The sequence below is a fragment of the Xiphophorus couchianus genome, chromosome 19, assembly GCF_001444195.1.
Source record: "Xiphophorus couchianus chromosome 19, X_couchianus-1.0, whole genome shotgun sequence".
NCBI lineage: Eukaryota > Metazoa > Chordata > Actinopteri > Cyprinodontiformes > Poeciliidae > Xiphophorus > Xiphophorus couchianus.
In genome coordinates this window covers 7,551,440-7,571,966 of record NC_040246.1, presented here as the reverse complement: position 1 = coordinate 7,571,966, position 20,527 = coordinate 7,551,440, and the positions used below count along the sequence as shown (strand labels likewise).

The 20,527-nt window shown below is 39.8% G+C and overlaps 2 protein-coding genes across 3 annotated transcripts in view; both read right to left on the bottom strand.

Moving 5' to 3' along the window:
• The window catches only part of uggt1 (UDP-glucose glycoprotein glucosyltransferase 1), a 31,887-nt gene extending 25,992 nt beyond the window's left edge, over nt 1–5,895 (bottom strand). For both annotated transcript variants that reach the window (XM_028000210.1, XM_028000211.1), the window contains exons 1-6: nt 5,802–5,895; nt 3,523–3,661; nt 2,529–2,608; nt 616–746; nt 421–533; nt 152–326 (exon numbers count right to left, since the gene is read on the bottom strand). In XM_028000210.1, the coding sequence (XP_027856011.1) occupies nt 152–326; nt 421–533; nt 616–746; nt 2,529–2,608; nt 3,523–3,661; nt 5,802–5,832 (669 nt within the window). In that variant the 5' untranslated portion in view covers nt 5,833–5,895. The remainder of the gene's footprint in view (nt 1–151; nt 327–420; nt 534–615; nt 747–2,528; nt 2,609–3,522; nt 3,662–5,801) is intronic.
• Nucleotides 5,896–13,556: 7,661 nt separating this feature from the next.
• Nucleotides 13,557–20,527, bottom strand: part of hs6st1a (heparan sulfate 6-O-sulfotransferase 1a) — a 65,492-nt gene continuing 58,521 nt past the window's right edge. Inside the window, exons 3-4 of the mRNA XM_028000680.1 lie at nt 19,127–19,375; nt 13,557–15,741 (exon numbers count right to left, since the gene is read on the bottom strand). Coding sequence (XP_027856481.1) covers nt 15,406–15,741; nt 19,127–19,375 — 585 coding nt within the window. The 3' untranslated portion in view covers nt 13,557–15,405. The remainder of the gene's footprint in view (nt 15,742–19,126; nt 19,376–20,527) is intronic.

Genomic DNA, 20,527 nt, shown 5'->3' with positions numbered 1-20,527 from the left:
GGGACGTTTCTGTGGGGTGACTACAGGACATTTTTTTAAAAAGAGCACAAATTGTTTGTTGGGGAACTTGAGTAAGTGGATAAACCAATTTTAATTTAGCTACTATAATATTAAAAGTAGAGTAACAATGCTTGTGTGTGTGAACACCTACAGCCACGTAGTGACGAAGCACGTAAGCTGCCGACCCTTCGTTGACTTTGGATGTTAGGACTTGGTGGAACCTCTGGAAATCTGGCGTCCCGAGCTCAGCGTAGAGGATGATCACAGGCGTGTCTGGATTTGATCCTGGGTATCTATGATCACCTTTGAAAAGGTATGGCTTCGGTCTGCAACGAGGATAATAACATCACCTGACTAGTCAGTATGTTACTGATTCAAAGACTACTGTGTGTACTTTTATACATAAAGATCTGTCATTACCTTTCCGTTGCAGTTTTCAACAGCGTTGCCAAGCTTTCTGGAGCACAGGACTTCTCTCCATGGATGCTGATGAAAGCTGAGCAGCCAGAGGGAGGATGCTCAGTGGACGCAATCTAATAAGAAAAAAAAACAATGACAAATACTGACTTCTCTAATAGGCAAGCAGGTTAAGACAACAGCAGCTCCTCCTGTTACCTGCTGGAAGGAGTGAACTGTGGCAGAGTACGCTCTCAGAGAGAGGGCGAACTTCAGCATGTTCAGCTGGACGGAGCTCAGCAGAGCACTGGCTTTCTTCACAATCAGCTCATAGTAAGCTTGGTCTGTGTCTGTGGGGAAAAAAATAAAACATACAACAATTTGACAGGTGATCAGAGTAAAGTCTGACATTACTATTCATTTATCATCCAGTGCCTCATTTAAAAACCCTAACACCAGGGGATTTTATTAAAAATGTCATGGTGTCCAAAACAATGTATACAGAAAGCAAAAAAAAAAAAAGACAAGAGGCAGGAAGGCTCATTGCCCATAGCCACTCTGGAGGAGCTGCCTCCAGAGTGGCTGGTCTGGTGGAAGAACTTGGAAACAGTACCGCTGAAACAATTAATAGAGTTAATGGGGATGAATCTGTTATTGAAATAATCGACTAACTCAGTAATCGATTATTCGTTAACTAGAGTCAACAGACTATACAAAAGGCCATCTGCTGAAAGAGCAACACCCTGAAAGCAGTAATTAAGCCAAAAACTGTACAAAAAATATATACACTTTGCATTCAAGATTTAAAAAAAATTATATGTTCTACCCAGAACTCCTCAGTTAGGATAGTTTTAGCTTTATCTAGTTCAAATTATGCAAAACAAATAAATAAATACAAACTCCTATTAAGCACATTTTCTATCCAATTATCAATCAGTTAATCCAAGAAAAATAATCATCAGATCAGCCCTGCTCTGTACTGATGCTAAGTCCAGCAGAAAATGCTGAGCTTTTCACATGTTGATGTCAGAAGTAATTTTTATCTGCAGATGCATTCATTGCTACAAATGATCCAATGTTCCTTAAAAGAATGTTACGTTATTGCATTTTAGGGGATAAAATGCTTGTTTTTTGATTTAGCGAAGGAATCGACTTATTTGTTTATCTGCATCTTTAATGTATTTCTAACATTGCATAAGAAAGGCTTGAGAGGTTAAATGAAAAAGCTGCAGAATGTGCCAATTTTTAATCCTATAATTCATCAGAATAATCTATATAATATTTGATCACTAAAATAATCACTAGTTGTAGCCGTAGTCAACTATTAGTCACACTATCTCAAATTGGGCTTTCATTGAAGAAGAAAGTCTTTCCTGATAGAAAGACATAAAAATCCCACTTGCAGTTTGTCACAAATCATGCAGGGCACTCAGCAAACGTAGCAGAATTTGAGTTTTTGGCTTTTGGCATGTGAAGAACTGCATAAGATGAAAAACTAACAATGATATCGCCTTAAAAATCTTCCTCACAGTGAAACTCCCAGCATGCATTGGGGATGCCATTTGTCAGTGGGGATAAAGAAGATGTTTAAGAGGAACAGCTGATGAGAGCATGAGTAGAAAACAAACCACTGGTTCAGGCCAAACTTTTCCAAGTGAGTCTGTTCCCTTAAAGTTGCGTCTTTCATTGTGTTAATCACACCACTGTAAGGATTTTTTCACTCTTTCAAAAATAAAACAATGCATCAGTTTTCTTCCCTATCACATGCTCTACATTGTGATGATCTATCAAATAAAACCCCAAGAAATGACATTGACACACGTGTTTGAGTGTGACAAAATCTGGAATAGTTCAGAAAATATCAATCTATACATAAGGCATTCTATAGCAGCTAACAATGTGCCAAGTCGTCTTTTCACTTTAAAATTAAACCACATCACCACTTCTCTCCTGTCGCAGTAGCTGTGACCCAGCTGTTGCTAACAGAGATGGGTTCTGGGTCCTTTAAGTACTCGGCCGAATACACCACAATTATTGTCGAGATACAGCAGCTCCATCAGAAATTCAGAAGCTCTCAGAACAGAAATTGAAAGTGAAAATGGTCTGAAGAGTCTGCAGCAGTTTTACATTACCATCATGCTCTCCCTCGATGTTTTGATTGGCCTCAACAAAGTCCCAGAACTTGTCCTGGCTCTCCTCTGCCAGAAACTCACTGAAGAAGAAGAAGCAAAAACAATAAGTGACATTTTTATGATGCAGCCATAAACAGTGGTGAGAAAAAAGTGTTGCTCCCTTTATAATTTATTATTTTTCTACATGTGAAACATAGGTGCTTCAGCTCATCAATCAAATATATGTATATATTAGACACTGATAATACAAATAAATAAAAAAAGCAGTGGTTAAATTACATTTTAGTCTCATCAGCATTTTCCCAAACGTCTAGGGTATCATCAAGATGTTTTCTGGGAAAACTGAGCTAAGGATGTATCTTTTTTGTGTTGGAACTGCGCCACGCAGGCCACCTTTGTCGCTTTCTTGTGGTGGTCATGACCGCTAACCTTAACTGAGGCAAATGAGCTCTGACGTTCTTCGGATGTTGCTCTAAGGTCTTTTGTGACCTTTCGGACGAGTCATTTTTGTTGGTCGGCCACTCCTGAGAAGATTCCCCACTGTTGCATGTTTTTGCTAATTGTTCCTAAATTTCCATGTTGATCTTGCTGTATCAGGTTGGTCCTTAAGTGTTTTCTTGGTTGAGAGCAGGTGTGGCAGTAAGAAACTCTGAGTATGTCTAAAGATACTGAACACAACTTTCTAAAGATATGACACAGCGGGACATGTAGTTTTGGATTTTTCCATAATGAACGCCTATATTTAAACTCAGAATTTTGTGTGTCTAATTTTTTTCTAATACTTAAATTTGTTGAGCTGAAATATTCGCGCTTGACAAACACAAACGAGAAAAACACTTTCTCTCATCACTGTATACAACTTAATCGTTTATGTTGCTATTTTTATAAGCAAGCAGATTAAACTCAGGGGCAACAGAGGACAGATGCTGACCCACCTATGTGCGAAGTTCGTACAACATAGTAACAAATCTGCTACAGCAATGTGGTGTGGTACCTGGCTTCCAGCAGCAGCGGAGTATCAGCCCATTTGGTTGCAAGGGTGGTGGTGATGGCCTTCGAGTCTGCCGCACTGGAAACAAGATACAGCAGAGACACGAGCAGGACACACAGGAGCCACATCCTCCTGCCTGTACCTGAACAGAGACAATAAACAGAAGTGGTGACAAACGCTCAGATCTTTATTTTTTTTCCATTTTTTTCTCCGAAGAGTTTTTGCGGCGCTATTGGCTCGTATTTTTTGCGACAGTAGGCAGACAGGAAAGAGGGCGAGGAGAGGTCACAGGGACCGGGAGTCGAACCCGCGACGTCCGCGTCAAGGACTAAGGCCTCCAAACGTGGGGCGTGCTAATCCCCTACGCCACCACAGCACACCCCCAGATCCTTATTTAAAATGGATTTAAAAACTGACTTTCAACTACAATTTGAACTGTTGGATCACAGTGAGTAGATGAATGTTTGGAGGAGTTATGCTCCAAAAATCCAACTTCGCAGGCACGATGGTTTCAGCATCAGGCTGTGGAGACATTTGCTGCTTTATTCTACAAACATAAATAGAATAACAACCGCTGAGGATCTCAAATTCCTTCAACTTTATCTAAAATCAATAGCTACTCGGTTAAAAGGGACATTGAATCCAAAACAACTTTACCCCTATAAAAATTTATGAGTGTTGCTAAAACTAGTTATTGTCGTATCAGTGAGTGCAATATGGAAAATGCAAAGGAGTGCTTGAATGTAATATTTAGTAGGATACTATATTTTATGCATATCAATAATACATTTGAAGGGTTGGATGGACTTTCCCTTAATGCAAACACCAAATGCATATCCTTAGTGGTTGACATACTAAGTCTGAACATCTGGTGGAAACACTGCATAACGGATAAAGATTGAAAACGTCAGAAAGAAGTTTGGTTAATGACAACCAATTACAACATTGTGATTTTCCAGACGTTTTTTTAAAGGCTGAGCTTCTATTATCACCAAAATCAAAAAGTTTCAAAAGCCCTCACTGGCACAGGATGTAAAACATGTCGGATTACTCTACTTTATGCCACTAAAGTGTTGTTTAGCAAAAATCTTTTTAATATTGTGGAACCTCACCAAGTAATGTGACTGGACTCACCGAACAGTAAAGTGGCCTAATTTGCTGCAATCTACAGAAGTGACAGCAAGTGATAAAGTACAATCAGTTTCAAGTGAATCTTTCAACAGGTCACAAAAAACCAATAATCTAAGCTCCACTAGATTTTACCAGTCTTCTGTAGTCTTATAACATTGAGATAATACACTTCTCTCCTTTATTGTACCACAGGTTCCTATTAAACCTCAAGCATGTGGTGCAGCAAGAGCAGTCGGTATATTAATTTTCCCACAATACAGATGTGCAAAAGAATCACAGTAAAGGAGGTCGAATACAAACACACACCAAGCTTTTATCACTACTTCTACAATGAGATTGCAGATGTTCATGTATGTTTTGCACAATAAATTAGAATAACTTAGTGCACTTATCTGTTGCACAGGCCAGTCTGAGTCTGAGCTGATTTCTAATGAGGCAAATATTTATGAAGTAACATGCACAAGAATTTATGCTTAATATAAAAAAAAAATTATAATGGAAATACCTGAATCTATTAATAATTTACAGTACAGTTGAAACCAGCAGCAAGCAGAGGACATTAGACCAAACACTTCACTTAAAGACGATTTATAAAACAGAAGACGAAGGTAAGGCAGCTGCTTAGAAGGCAGGAATATAAGTGAATTGTATCCAGTTAATAACTAGTTTACGACTCATTTTTGACAGATATCAGCAGAATAAGATGTCATGCACCTGCAGGGATATGGCGTAAGTAAATAAAAGGCTTCCTGAACTCCGTCCAATAAGCACCTTCAGCGTGGCTGCTCTGTCCAATAAGCACACAGCTTCAACATCATCAAGATCCTAAAAGATGTTACGTTAGAACTAATAGCTAACTAATTGCTGCATTTAGCAAGCTACTTATTAAGATTGTACAACACTGGACGTTTGAAAGGCAAGTGTAGCAATAACTACTAGAGTGAAAGGAAATCTCAATGAGTTAACCCAGCCTGCTGCTGGGTTGTAAACGGACAGCCAACAATATTAACTCCTCCTACATAAAAGGAAAACCATATTTTTCTGTTTCTGTGAAAACACGTTTGGTCACCTTCTCTATGAGAGCATAAAACAAGCCTTAAATAGAGTCACATTTAGCTGCAGAGCGCTTAAAACCATTGATTTATCCTCACCGAAGCCGGCTCTGTAGCTTCCTGTTTCCATGATCCGCTGAGGGTGGGTCCTCACATCCGGATTAGGTGACTAAAACTTTGCCTGCTCAGAATGAAAAGACTAGAAGCAGCAATAAGCAAGCATGTTTATTTTTATTTTAAAAATGACCTTTCTTAAAGTATATCAGTAATATTCACTAACAAAAATCAAACACTTTTATTTAAAAAGAGGAAGAAAAATTAAATATTCATATTTATATTTGTATTTCATTAACATAAATGAATGGGACTCAATATATCTCTACATTTTGAAAGTCTCTGTGGTATATAAAACTACATACATACTGTAGTATGTATGTAGTATGTAGTACTACGTACTGTAGTACAACATGCCGTTTGTAAAATCAAACAGCATGTTGATTTTTTTATGTTTTAAAGACATTTTTGCTTTTGTATTTTTGTGTTATATTTTTATACATATTGTGGTACTGAAGTTAATTTATAAAGCTTCAATCAATACTATGTCAATGTTTATTTCTTAAAGTGAGTTTTTTTTTTTTAAATCTAGTTTCTTGGTCGCGGTTAGTGGAATAAAACCTCGTTAAGAACCTCATTATAAAGATACATTTAATTCTCATACTTTTAATATTTGACCTTTAAATGCCAAAAGTCAAACAATTGACATTTGAAAGGAAAAGAAAGTCCCACAATCTTACCCTATACTGATTTAGATAAATTGTTTCTTAGTCTGTATGTTCTGAAGCACAAACAGCGGAAATTAGCTGTCTCATGGTTCACTTTACTTTCAATAAGCTGATGCCTCTCTGCTCTCTGACTACACTCTAAAAACTGCTGGGTCAAAAACAATCCAATTGATTTTTCTCACCCAGGCTTTCCTGGTCTAAATATGTACGGATCCATCCAACCCTGGATTGACTGGATGCAACAATGACGGGGTACGAGCATGATGATTTAGGTATTCGACCTAAATAAAGAGTTAAAGTGACTTATGTCTAACTATAAGTCTACCAATGTGGAATATATGCAGTTGCACTGCTGCCTTGCTGCAAAAAGGTCCTGGGTTTGAATCCTAGCCTGAAGTCTTTCTGCATGGAGTTTGCATGTTCTCCCTGTGCATTCCTTGGTTCTCTCATGGCATCCAAAAGAGAAAGCCTGCTAAACAAAGTGCTGGGCCAGGATTACTTTCCATGAGGGAGAAAGAAGAGAATACCCAGAGTTAAAGGTAGCAATAGCTTTGTAGGTGGCTTAAAACTGAAAATTAATCCAGATCATTTTACAAAAAAACACTTGTGATCTTCTTGTTCATCTTTTCCTAAAGTCTGCTCAACATGTTCTGCAGACAGTCCCTCTGGGGGAGATTGGTGACATACGACAGGCCCCCTGCCAACCTGTTGCATTGTATTGAAAAAAAAGAAGAAAGGTTTGGAGACTGTGTCCCAGGGTGCAAAGACATGGCTATTGCTTTTTCATTTACTTGCTCAGTAGCCTAAATTAAATTGGACAGTTGATCCTCCAGAGGGAGCAGTTCCAAAGTTTGACTTAAAATTATATAAAAAAGCAGCGACATTAATTATCCTGCTGGGCATGACCTTCATTTTGACATGAACATGTGGATAGCCCACATATAGATGCTTGAACACACACAGTAAACTAACTTGAAAGTCAGCTGCGTCCCTACGGGGACGGGCCAAATCATCACAGTAAGTCCTCACAAGTATAACTAAACTGAGCCTGCAGCACCCTCACACACACACACACACACACACACACACACACACACACACACACACACACTGCCCATGGCGCCTGTTCATTTGTCAGGAAGGTGACATCTTCAGATGAATTATGGGAGATGGTTGTCATCTTCTCCGGGGTCACATACGAAATGGCGAGCCTGGACTGTGGGCTCCCTCTGCTCGCGCTATCACACGTCAGCCATTTTAGAGGTTGAAAGCCTCGACGGGGGACCAAAGCGACCTCAATTAAACCTCCATTAATATTAATACATTTTGTCGTTTCACGTGAGCTGCTGCTAATTAAATGTGTCCCTGACTGTATAATGGGGGTCAGCCGGGGTCTCTAACATGAAGCTAATTCACCACATTACAGCAGCCGAACTCGGAGCTGCACTGCTCTCCAGTCTTAAATACAGCTGCAGAAAAGGCCGATTGCGGTTTTGAGCACGTAAATAACCACACACTTTTTCAATTAGACCAGTGCTTCCCAATGTCTGGGTCAGAGCCAAACTGTGGGAATCAGTAGTTGCCTAGTTTATTAAAACAGGATCCTTGTTTTCGCTATTTAATTCTAGCATAAATACATTCGAAGGCCTTAGAGGTTTGTTCAAAAACAGAGAAAAATAGCATCATGAAAATGCTGCTAAAACACAGCAGACAGGTCATTAAAGTTACTAAACATCACATTAAAGACATCATCCCTGGAGTAAAACATAATTGTGACAGCATCATGTCCTTTCAGTAAGATGACCTAAAACAGTTTAAATCAAAGCGTGTTCATGTGTTTAGAATGGCCCAGTCAAAGCCCAGACTTATACCTAATTGAAAGCTAAACCTACAACATGTTCACAGATGCCTTCAATTCAATTTGAGGTTGAGCTATTTTGCAAAGAATAGACAAAAATATCCTTGTTCAGGAAACGATGTATTTCCTCTTCACAACTATGCAGCACTTTCAGGTGATCTGTCACATAGGATCCTAATAAAATTGACTACATTTTGCAGCTATAACACAAAAGTCTGAAATCTACAGGATTATGAATACTTTGTACATCTCATTTAACGGGATTTTTGTGTTTAGCCCTCAGCTGTAGTTTAAAGGTGAACTACATTTCCAAAACATCATCATATTTTTTTGTCTATGCTTCTGCAGATCTGCTTTTCATGAGCTCCCAGCTTAAAACTCCATATATTGGCACACACTCAAATGTAACAAGCATATGTTTTAGACCTTAATGTGATTGGGGGATTCTGTAGATTGCTGCAAACTGCTGCCTGAGAGGTTTTATTCTGTAGTTCAACTATATTGTCACCCGAGATGATTTGCTGTTGCCCTGAAAGATAAGCCAGAGCCAGAGTGGAAGACAAGATAAAAGCACCAGATGTTCAGTTTAATCATATTTATTGCATTGCAGATGGAAAAACCTGCACCCTGACAGTGCTCTGATCTCTCTTGCTGCCCATTGCATTTACAAAATGACAAAACCGTGAGCTGAATCTCTGCAGATTACTTGTGTATGGAAATTTATCCACATCGTATACATGACTATGAAAGTCTAAGGCTAAGCCATGACATCTGTTGGAAATGACTCAACCAGAAACAAAAAAGGGCTTAAGTCTCTATCATGATCGGCGGCGACGCCAACGAGGGCAATCCTCCGGCACAACAATAGCCGATCTCTGATGCATGCATGGAAGGCACTTAATGTGACCCTATCAGCAGAACTCCATGTTGGAAATAAGCAATAATAACGGTGGGGTTCCTTTGTTTGGATGAAACGAGTATGGGAACCACACAGAGGAGCTTCAGCCAGTTTAACCCCCTGATGATGGACAGCAGCCAAAGCCTGTATAATCACCCCTAGAAGGATTCCAGCCCCCCCTCTTTTCCCTTTCCCTGCAGGAACAAGTTAGCGCTTTCTCACAAAAGCTAGCAGGAGTGCACATGTCCATCCTTCTGCGGTAGCCGAGCCACTATTGTTTGTTTAGCCCAGCTGCACTTGAAATGACAATGATCCAGCGCTATGGGGAGGATTAAACAGTCACATTCAGTAAGGGAAACTGCACCACTCTTTCCTTTCATTCTGTTTTATATACAAGATGCAAAAAATATTGTTCTATAAAGACCCTCTTGGATTACAAATCACCTCACATTCCTGATCTTCTTTCCACTTCATCTTACTGTCACTGTCCATGTAAATCATCATCCCACCCCCACCAGGGGTCAGAGTTGAAGCTGCTGGTGTTTGATGAGGTGAAGTGAGGAAATGGGAGGGGGGGAGAGAGATGCCTGCACCTTGCTCCATCGCATCCAAGGACAGGGGATTAAATTCGCCCCCCAGCGTGTTGTTGTCAATCCTTTACCTGCCACAGCAGAGGAAGGAGGAATATTTGTGAGCGTGCCAGAGTGTTCAGCAGTCAAGGTGCATCGGCAGGCCGAATTAGGCCGTAGATCACTTTTGACAGGACTCCGGCCGTCATTAAAAATGGGAACGAGCTGCTTTCTGGGGTCATGGTCCTGTGGCCGGTCTTCGGCGGGTGGCAGAAATGCCCCCCCAGCAACATTTTGGTCCGAGAGTGGAAATTCGTAGAAACCCAAGGGGTGAAACTCCTGAACGGGCTGTCACAACAATCACAGAGTGGGGCTTTTAATACAGACGTCTTTGTCTATTCTGTGTTTCATTGTCATTTCCATCAAATATTCTAAGGAGATCAGAGAAAATCATTCATTACAAAATTATTCTAACCTCTTGATCTTTTTTGACGTGTTATAATAAAATCATAAACTTAATTTTTTTACGGGGATTGACTGATTCATAGTGGAAGTAAAACAAGTGGGTTTTAATCTCCTTACCAATTAAAATCTATACAAATTTGGTAATTTAGCTTGCTTTACTCTGATACCCTTGAGACAAATTAATCATCTGAAATTGGAAGGAGTTTGACACAATTAATATCCCATCAGCGTTTCCCTAAACTTACAGGTGGAGTAAGATGAGCATTAATCCGAAAGCTACTCAGGTAAATGTAACTTGCTACTACTCACCTCTGCACCAAACACCACATACAAGACTTCAAAATAGATGTTCACAGTAGGAAAGGGTAATACGAACTTATAGCTGTAATTACAATATTTATATGGATAAAACGTTTTTATTGCTCAGCCTGTTCACCTGTAAATGTATCGCTGTCTACAGTGAAAAGCTCAAAAAACAAACGCCGCTCTAAAATAAATATCATTCAATAGTGCAACAGTACTGTCCATAATAAGTGCATGTTTACTGAGCATTTATATTTGAAACCAGCAGTTAAAACAGTTTCAATAGTAAAACTCTTAGTTCAAACTAAAACTTGTCTTTTGTATGCTGTAAAGATCGTTGCGATAATCAATGAGATGACTAATATTTACCACAATAAACAATATAACTGGCGATGTTTCGTTTACAGAATCTCTCCTTCCCAGCCGAATGAACTTAAGCTATTTTGAAAAGTCAGTAGATACATCCCCCCCCCAAAAAATATCTTCACAAAACACAAATATTTTTGGCAATATGACTAGCATTTTATATCTACATCTACATATCTATAAAAAAACACACACAACACAGGTCTGTAAAAATGAAATATTTTAATTGGTGGTTGGATGATTCAGTTTTGCAATCATAAGAAAACAAACCCAGAAAGATGCATACATAAGGGAGGCAGAGCGACTGCTCACCAATTAAAAAAAACAAACAAAAAAAACACAAAAACAAATCCCTTTCACACTTTCTTTAACACGTCTTTAAGAGAAGGATGATGATTTGCTTTATTGTCACAAAGGAAACAATGTTAAGACATCAGATAAACATAACAAAATAATATATTTGAGCATACCTTTTCTCTGGAATGATGTCAGTAAAAGTTTTTTTTCCTTTTACACACGCACTCACTCAGACAAGCAGTATTTGATTCAAGCCTGATTCACTCAAAACTGGAACGCTTAAAACAAAAATAAACCTCCATACGTGGAGAATGGGTTTTTGCCTTTTTGCTCTACACCAACAAACGTTGGACTGGAGCCCAAACACACACCAATGCAAGCCCGGCTCTGATTTAGAAGTTATGGGCAAAATGCCTGAAGCTGCGACGTTTTCAAGTCTCCAGTTCAAAAAAAAAAAAAAAAAAAGAAAGACAAAGACGGGGAAGCTGATATGAAAAGTGAGGGTCTCTCTTCCCATATCCGTTTCTCTCTCTCCCTATTGCATTACTTTAAAACTGTGCAAAAATGTTCAAACTGGCGATGGATGAGTCCTAATACTTTGCATGATCCCTCTGGTTCTTCTCTCCTTCCCATGATGAATCATTCCTGATTTAAAACCAAGCCGATCACACCACCAAGGCAGGATTCTGTGGTGATTAGCCGAGATTAACGGTCCGGGTTTTAAAAGAAAACCGGCTGCATCATGTTTTCCAAAGACGAAGGAAGCAGGATACCTGCATCCATCATCTAAATGCAGTTTGAATAACAACGCGCAAAAAGCCCGTCTTCTTTCCAGCATACTTTAACATTCCCCTCGGTTTTCCCTCATATTACTCATTTTAATACCGTTTGGAGTCAACACATAACAGAGTATTTGTTGCTTTACGTGAAACGAATGTACAAAGACAGGCAGCGAACATGTCGAGAACATTTATTTCACTATAAACACACAACTTTGTTTTTCACGAGCAGTTCTCTAAGCGTATCTCATTAGCAAAACACGGGAAACCCCCCCCACAAAATTAACCGTCAGTGAACAGCAGCTCGCAAAGGTTTTCACACTCTTTAAACTTTTATATTCGTCATATTACAAACAAACTTCAACATTTCTGTGGGGGATTTCATGCGCTAGACCGATTCAAAGTAATGCACAATTATTAAGTGAGAGGAAAAGGACACTTTCTGCAAATAGTCTGCTGACAGGACAACTACTACTTGTGTGCTCCACAAATCTGGCCAGAAGAAAGCCATTGATGAAGGAAAGTCACAAAACGTCCGGTCTGCCAGACTCAGTTCACATGTATGCAATGCTGGCCTGGTCAGAAAAGACCAAAATCGAAACACTGTGTGGAGGAAAGAAAAAATATGCAAATATGTATTGATTTGAAGAGAATTGGAGGAGTAATGGGTTCAACAAGTCCAGATTGGAGCAGCCAGAATACAAGTGGAAGAAATTTAACATTGCAAAACACAAAGTCTTACCAAGTATTTTTAATCTAGTTTGTCATGCAAATATCTCAGTATGTTTGAAATAAGACAAATCTAACTTACAAGTAACTTTTCAGCAGGATATAGAAGCTCATTAAGTCAATAATTTCCTAATATTTATGAAAAAGTACTAGTACAGGTAGATTATTTCACTTATAGGAAAAATGTCTTGGTATAAATAAAAATAATCTGCTAGGGGAACTAGCACTTTTTCTTCAATGTTAAGAAATTATTGACTAATTTAATTTTTTGACTTAAAAGAACCTTCTGTCATTTGTAAGTTTGTTTTTCTCAATGTACTAAGATATTTGCTTTTGCAGTTAATGCCTATCTCTTTTCTTTCTTTACATAATTATGCTCTACTTTGTGTTGCTCCATCACATAACGTCCCCCTCAAAATAAACTTAAAAGTTTTTAGTTCAAGAGTTGTAGTTACTTTTGTAAGGCACAGCAGCCATCACCTTCATGCCTTAGTCTATGATTCACTTAAAATTGGTTTCCTACACAAACCTTGTAGGGGGGGGGGATAACATAAGATGTGTCTCCAAATATTTTTTGAAGATATCTCAAGCATCTCCTTCCCGCAGAGATCAATAAAACGAACACCTGGGGCTAAACCAGCTGCCGGCCGCGTGTCAACATGCAGCCCAATAGTCTGTGGAAACGCAACCTCACGCAGACACGTATCCGTACAGGTAAACAAGCCGGGCCCTGTGGGACCGCGGAAGTACCTTTGAAGATATGACCAAGCAGCTGCAAAACGGTTTAAAAATATGAGAATTTTTAAAATTTTTTTTTAATTTTCACAGTAAGGTCTGCACATGGAGGGGTGCAGGACTGACAGTAATGGGGATATGCTGAGGTTCAAAAGCTGGATTAAAAGTGCAGATTGGTCATTTTACTGTACAAGTAGAAATAGTGTAAAGCTACAGTTGTGGGTTCCGACCGAAACATGGAAAGGAGACAAGAAAAGGACTTGTATGAGTGATCTGTCAACAAAAAACATAGAAATGGCAAGGTAATTGGTCATGAAACGAGTCGTTCACAAACATCCTCTGTCGGTCATTCTCACTATTTACAAAGGCAAACACCAGTCTGGCTTCCTGTACACACTATATTTACACACACCCTCACACACTCTCACAAACTCACAAGTAGTCAAAGAAATTACTGTAGTACAATGCAGACTTAATATCTGGCAATAATTATGTTGACTATGATCCAAGTACATAGAGGCACTGCTACCTCACCCCGTCCGTTCTTTGCGCTGACGAGCTGCAGGTCACCATGGCAACGTTTGCCCTTTAGGAAGGTGGGACAGAGGCTTGCATGAGATGGCTGCTTTTACAACGCAGTCAAGACATAAAAAAAAAGAAAAGACAGGAGAAGAAGAGGAAGAGAAGCTAAAATGCCACCCACTACATTAAGAGCTCACATTGCCATGGTGACCGGTAGCTCTCCAGCTCCCATTTCAAGCATTTTTGTCCGAGTTAAGGCTTCCAAAGCGCTTGCCGCTTGCGCTGCACAGTTCCTGGCAACAACCCACAGCACATTCACTCGCTGCTGCCCCCCCCGCCCCGCTGCTACTGGTTTCTTCACACCTATGTGAGATCCGGTTCTGTAATTGGCTGTCTTTCTTTGCAGGACTCAGATGCACCAAGCGAAAAAAAAAAAAAACAGAGAGAAAAGGCAAAAATAATGAACTTGTTAAAGTGACAGGAGCTTTGGGAACCTTTATCAGACACACTGGCGACACCTTTCCTAAAAGAAGCAAAGGCTTCAGTAATGGCTATGGTCCATTATTTATCAATCCAATCCTTTTTTTGACATATAAAACAATTAAAAAATAAAAAAAAAGCGAAAAGGAATTTTCTTTAGGCAGCAAAGTTGGTCTCAGTGTTATTACAATTTTACTTTTAAACAAAGCTTAAGGACCAAGACAAAAATAAAAGCATCTTAAAAATAAGAAGACTGTAGCAGGACACATGTATGCTTCATGGATGAAATGGGTGCTTTATGCAAGCGCAGAGCTTTCATTACACAACTTTCTGCAGTTTTTTTTTTTCTGCTCCCTGATACGGTTTCTAACGCTGTCGTACTTTTTATCCCTTGTTCGGAGCTTTTTCAGTTTCTCTTGATACAGGAGCATCCGCAAAGGATTGCTTGAATCTCACAGACCTGATTTTCCTTTCCTCGTGCTCCTCTCCCCGTTGCCGGGCCGCAGAGGGGGCGAGAGACGCGGGAGGAGAAGCTGGGACGTTGTCAGCAACTTCTAAAAATGTTCTGCTCTCCCTCCGCTCAGGAAGTAACGATGATGGCAGAGACAAAGAAATGAGGAGATGTGACAGGGAGGCAAAAGGGCAAGCAGGCGCCGATAACAACTGGGCGAACCTCAATAATGACAGTTGATGTAAGCTACCAGTCTCCGGTTGCTATAGCAACCCCCCCCCCTCCCCAAGACTGCGAGTCTTGCGGCCCAGATCTGCGGTAGCTTGCGTTTGGTTGTGGTCTTTGAAGGAGGCGGCGCTTTCCGCAGATGCACCTCTCTCTCTCTCTCTCTCAGTGTGTGTGTATATGTGTGTGTAAGCATGACTTTCACATTATGTATGCATGTCTGTCGTTTGTTCTCGTACTGTTGCTACCAGCGTTTGATGATCTGGTTCATGTAGTCCTCAGTGGGAAGCCTGGCGCCAGCCTCCTCCGTTCTGCCCCCTTCCTCTCCATCCTCCCGCTCCTCCCTCTCGCCCCTCTCCCTGTCCCCCTCCTCCAGTGTTGATTGTGAGCTAGCTTGGCCGCGGGAGGGCCACAGGCCGACACTCAGGCCAAGGCCCTGGTGGCTCTGTTGCATGTGGTTCTTGATGCGCTGCTGCCACCGCTCCTGCTGCCGGGTGTACTGGTAGCGCTGCTGGAACAGGTCCCTGGCGTAGTCGTAGAGCTCCATGTCCAGCTCGTTCAACTCCTCTATGCGCTGCACCTGTACAGGAGAGACAAAGTCGCCATTTAATGCCAGATCACAGAAAGACACGACCTTAAAAGGTGGAAGAGAAAATCCAGAAAAAAAAGATGAAATCAAGGTTTGTACACTTTTCTCCCAAAAGTAAAATCCAAGCACTTTTCAAGCATTTCCAAGGTAAGTTTCCAAGTATTTCCAGCACCACATTTGAGATAAAAACAATACAAATTAACTGAAGAAGACAGTTTAAATTCACTAGTTTATTATATTATTTATTACTGCTCATGTCTTGTGATATTCTGCATTTTACAGCAGAGACAATGTAAACTAAAATATAATAAAATTATATGTTTTGAAATGTGTCTCTTACACATTCCAATACACTTGACTGGTCCTAAAAAGGTGCAATACATATCTCTAAAAATGAAGTTTTCTGGAACTTAGAAAGAAGTAAGAAACACAAAGAGTAATTTCTGCTTCAAATTCTAATTTAAAAGATAGTTCTCTGTTTAGAACATTTTGAACAATTAGTTTTTTATTACTTTGTTTAGGCTGTTGAATACTTACACGATGGGAACTTTTCTAGCAAAAGAGCAGCCTGCAAAATGCATGTTGACTTAAAGGTTCATTTACATGAATGTAAATGAACCTAAGCCTTTATTTTACTTAGAAAATAAATATGCAACAACACAAGCAAGACAGTAAGAATCAAAATGTAGAAGTTAAGCAAATACAACCCCCCCACAAAATAAATGGTGGCTGTGTAAACAACTCCTCAAAATTAATAAGAAATTAATAAAAGCTGGAGTATAGAAGCTTAGAAAAACATTCGAGCTCTAACTAAGCTCAAAACCGACAGAAATGACATCAAACATTAAACTCCAGATGTTTCATCTGTTTGTCCCTGATACACAAAGTCGTACATGTGTGTCCCATGAACTCATTTCCTTCTCAGCAAGACTTTGTGAAAAAAGTGGCTCTGTCAGTGAGCTGGGAATTGACATTTCGGCTTGCTTTGTATTCAAAAAGAAGGGACCGGCACGCAGAGACGTCAAGTCATGTTATTCAAAGCAAATCTTAAGGTCTTATATTCTTTTTTGAGAGTAAAGTAAAAGGCAACTCTTATGTTTCTTATTCCAAGTCCACGGGGCATGTCCAAGACAAATCTCAGCTCTTTGAGTGGCAAATCCAAGTCAATCAGTATTTGTACAGTATTTGAGGGAAATGTCTAAACAGAATCTAAAATCTTTAGTACCAACTCCAAATGAAGGATTCGGCCTTCTTTGAGGGGCAAAACCTGAGTCCTGGAAGGGTAGGCTCAAGCTCAGACTCAAGTTTTTATTCCTAAGTCTGAAGTGTTCAAAAGGCAAGTTCAAGTGAAGTCTTTGAGTCTTGGACTGGCAAGTCCCAAGACTTTGAGGGACAAGACCAAGCCAAGTCTTTTTTTCACCCCAAGACCAAGTCAGGCCATTTAAAGGGCAAAATGAGTTGTGAATCATTGAGGCAGATTTTCAAGTCAAGGCTCAGGTAATTTTGCTCCATTTCTGTTGTGCTTAAGGGACAAGGTCTAAAGTCTTATAATGCTAAGTCTAAGTAAGGTATCAAGACTGAGGGGCAAGTTCAAGTCATGTCTCCAGTCCCAATTATGACTTAAGCAATTAGTAATAAGTTCAAGTTGAAATCAACTTCCTACAATGTAAGGGACAACTCCAGGTCAACGATCAAGTTTATTGTCTTAGGTTCATGATTTGAGCCTTTAGTTCCAAAGACCCAGTGAAGTCTTTGACAAACATGTTCGCGTAAGATCTGAATTCAATTCTTTTGACCCAAGTCTCAAGTCTTTTTTGTATAAATTTAAGTATGATTACAGTGTCAGTGTTGAGTCTCCAATTCTGTGCTCAGAAAGGCAATTAGAGGCAGACTGCTGTTGCCCTCTGAAGGATTAGTGAAATACTGCGGTTTCCAGGTTCAAAATATTTAACATTCAGAAAATGATCTTACCAATCACTTCTGCAAAAAGGAAATGCAACACAGTTTACCTCCAGTCACCAAGTTGGAGGTCCATGAAATGTTCGAGTTGAAAAGTGACCCAAGAACAACCCGATGAAATGGATTAGCTATAAAGTGGTGAAAAACAGGCTGCTTTTAACAGGAAACACTGAGATTTCAGGTATCCTGGTTTGTAATTCAGGAAATGTGATAGTGGAAACTGGCCATAATTGCAGCCAAGAACTCTATAGCGAAAGATGAAACTCAAAAAGGTTGTACTGGCAATGTAAAAACAACAGAAACACGATCACATTAGCTTGTGTGATGCAGCTGGCTTTACTGGAATGTGCCATCAGCCGTGTGTAAATCAAATACAGAGGGAGAAATGTGTTTAATTAAGAGAATCCCTTTGAAACCTCTGATCAGCTGCAAGATGTGATTTGCAAGCAATGTGTGTGAAAACAGAGGGAGGCGACATGTTGCGTCCATGTTTGGAAATTAGCGCTTTGGATTGCAGCATGAAGGACGCTGATGGAACCCAGATGGCTTTAAGGAGTCAAAGTCTTCATCCGTCAGTGAGAGGGAATCAAATCATCGAGAAACTAGGTTCAGTCAGCCAAGCCTCGCATGGACCTTGAACTCATGATGGGTAGGAGTGCACTTTTCATGGCTTCACATAAGAGTTAAGGGGAAATATTGTATTTTTTTATTTTTTTATCTGCAGCCTAGTTATTTGAGAGCTGTCTGTTTCACACAATGGGCTCTGAAATTAGGTCTCATAGAAATGCTAATATTAAAAACAATTTTTAACACAAAAATACCACATGCAGACTCCCCACATGCCCTACTCCAAACCACTACAATGAGCTTTTTCTCCTTTTTATGCAAACCATTGGTCCACCTTTTGAGTCTGGCAGCTGTGCATATTTTATTCTTTCTGAGCAGCCCGGTTTGATGTTTAAATCACCACACTGCAGTGTACCGGAGGTAGGTTTTTTTTCTCTCTCTTTTTTTTTTTTTTTGCAGAGAAATTGAGCTTAAGAACTCCCACACTGGGCCAATCAAAGTATGAAGAACTGGTTTGAAGCTGATGTATTTTAAACAGTTAAAGTTATCTCAGTCCGTTTCACAGCGATCCACGACCGCAGTGTTTACATTCTGTCTTCCCGTTCAGACTTTTCTGCATTCATCTCCTCTTCAAGGATATGTTTTCATGTTTTTCTGAGAATATTTACTTTCTTCTTTAAGAGCAGCTCAAATGAAAGGAATACCTGATTTAATCTCAAACAGACTTATAATCGCAGTAATTAAACGAGGTAAATAAATTGGACTTGCCTTGGAAATAAAATGTGGCAGAAAATAGTTCAGAGAGAGTATTTACGCCGGTTGGTATTGATAATGTGTTGGCGGCACTGACCGTAGCGTTGTCCAAGTCCACCCCTGCAGCCCGGGTGCTGTTGTACTGCATGAAAGGCCTGATGAAGCGCAACCTGAAGGTTCGTTCAAAGAGGAACTGCGTTTTCCTCTGGTACTCTGTGAGTCCGAAGAAGGCCATGTCTCGCAGGTTCTTCTTGGCCGACTCTAGCAGCAGCTGGGCCCTCTTCTTCTCTGGAACTGTGGACATGTTGTAGCAGCCGACCAGGCTCAAGTCGGCCAACATGCGAACCTGTGGGCAGGGAAGCAGATTTATGGATGAACTTTCACCCTAAAAACATTTACTTGGCTCCATAAGTTCTATCACGTCTGACCAGCTTTCCTCATCGCTGCTGCAAAAAGGCATCCCCACAGCATGATGATCCCACCTCTCTGTTTCACAATAGGGGTGCGTTCAGAGTGACACAAATAAACAATAACCCATTAAATTGCATAATAATTTAAAACATGCTAGATCATTTCCATTTGCATGACTGTTTTTCTGGTGTCTTTCACTCTCTACCAAAGACTGGATCACAAACTGCTTCAGTTTGCTGCATCGGTCTTAACTAGCCCCTTTTTTGAAGGGAAACATTGTTTACAGAGACTTCAGTATCCATTTTATTTGTTGATTCAGTTGTTTTGTTTATGTATTTTGTATATTTAAAATGTCTTCCTGTTCCAGTGTTAAATGTTCATTAGGAATTAAGGTTTATCGAGCTTTAACAGGGTGTACTTGCATTATTATGCCATTATCTTTATACTACTTGAAAATGGTCTCAAAACAACAATATCAAAGTTTATCACAGCTCCTGGGACAATTTCAGCAAAGTTTGTTATTGTGACAGGACAAAATACAAATGATATTTTTAAAAAACATTTTTCAAATAATATTTTGCATGATAGCCAAATTGTACGGCCACCCAAAAAGGCCAACAAAATGCAAAAGCCACACTGGAAGTTATACTAGTAAGTTTAGCAAAACTACCAATGGGGCATTTTGTAAAAATGTTGTTCTCACCTACAGGAGCTCCTTTTTCAGATTTACTGTGTTCCCCACATAGATTGTAGCAACGCAGGAACAAGACTTCCGACTCCCTTTTCAGTGTTTGACTAAAAGTTAAACAGGCTTTTCAACCTGAGCGATGGATCTCTGCATCTCCTCCAGCGACCCAACGAGCCTCTTCTGATCGATACCGTCATTGCTCAGCCTGTTATTTTAGGTGGATGTTTTCTGATGAACAGCTTATGTAGTCTTGCTTCTGTTTGTTTACTATTGTTCTCTGAATCATTCTCCGAACATCTGTATTTAGAATTTAAATTAGACACATGTTGTTTTATAATAGGTTATCTTCTGAAGGCAACATTGGATTTCATTTAGGTGTCAGAGTAATGGCGGTCTGAA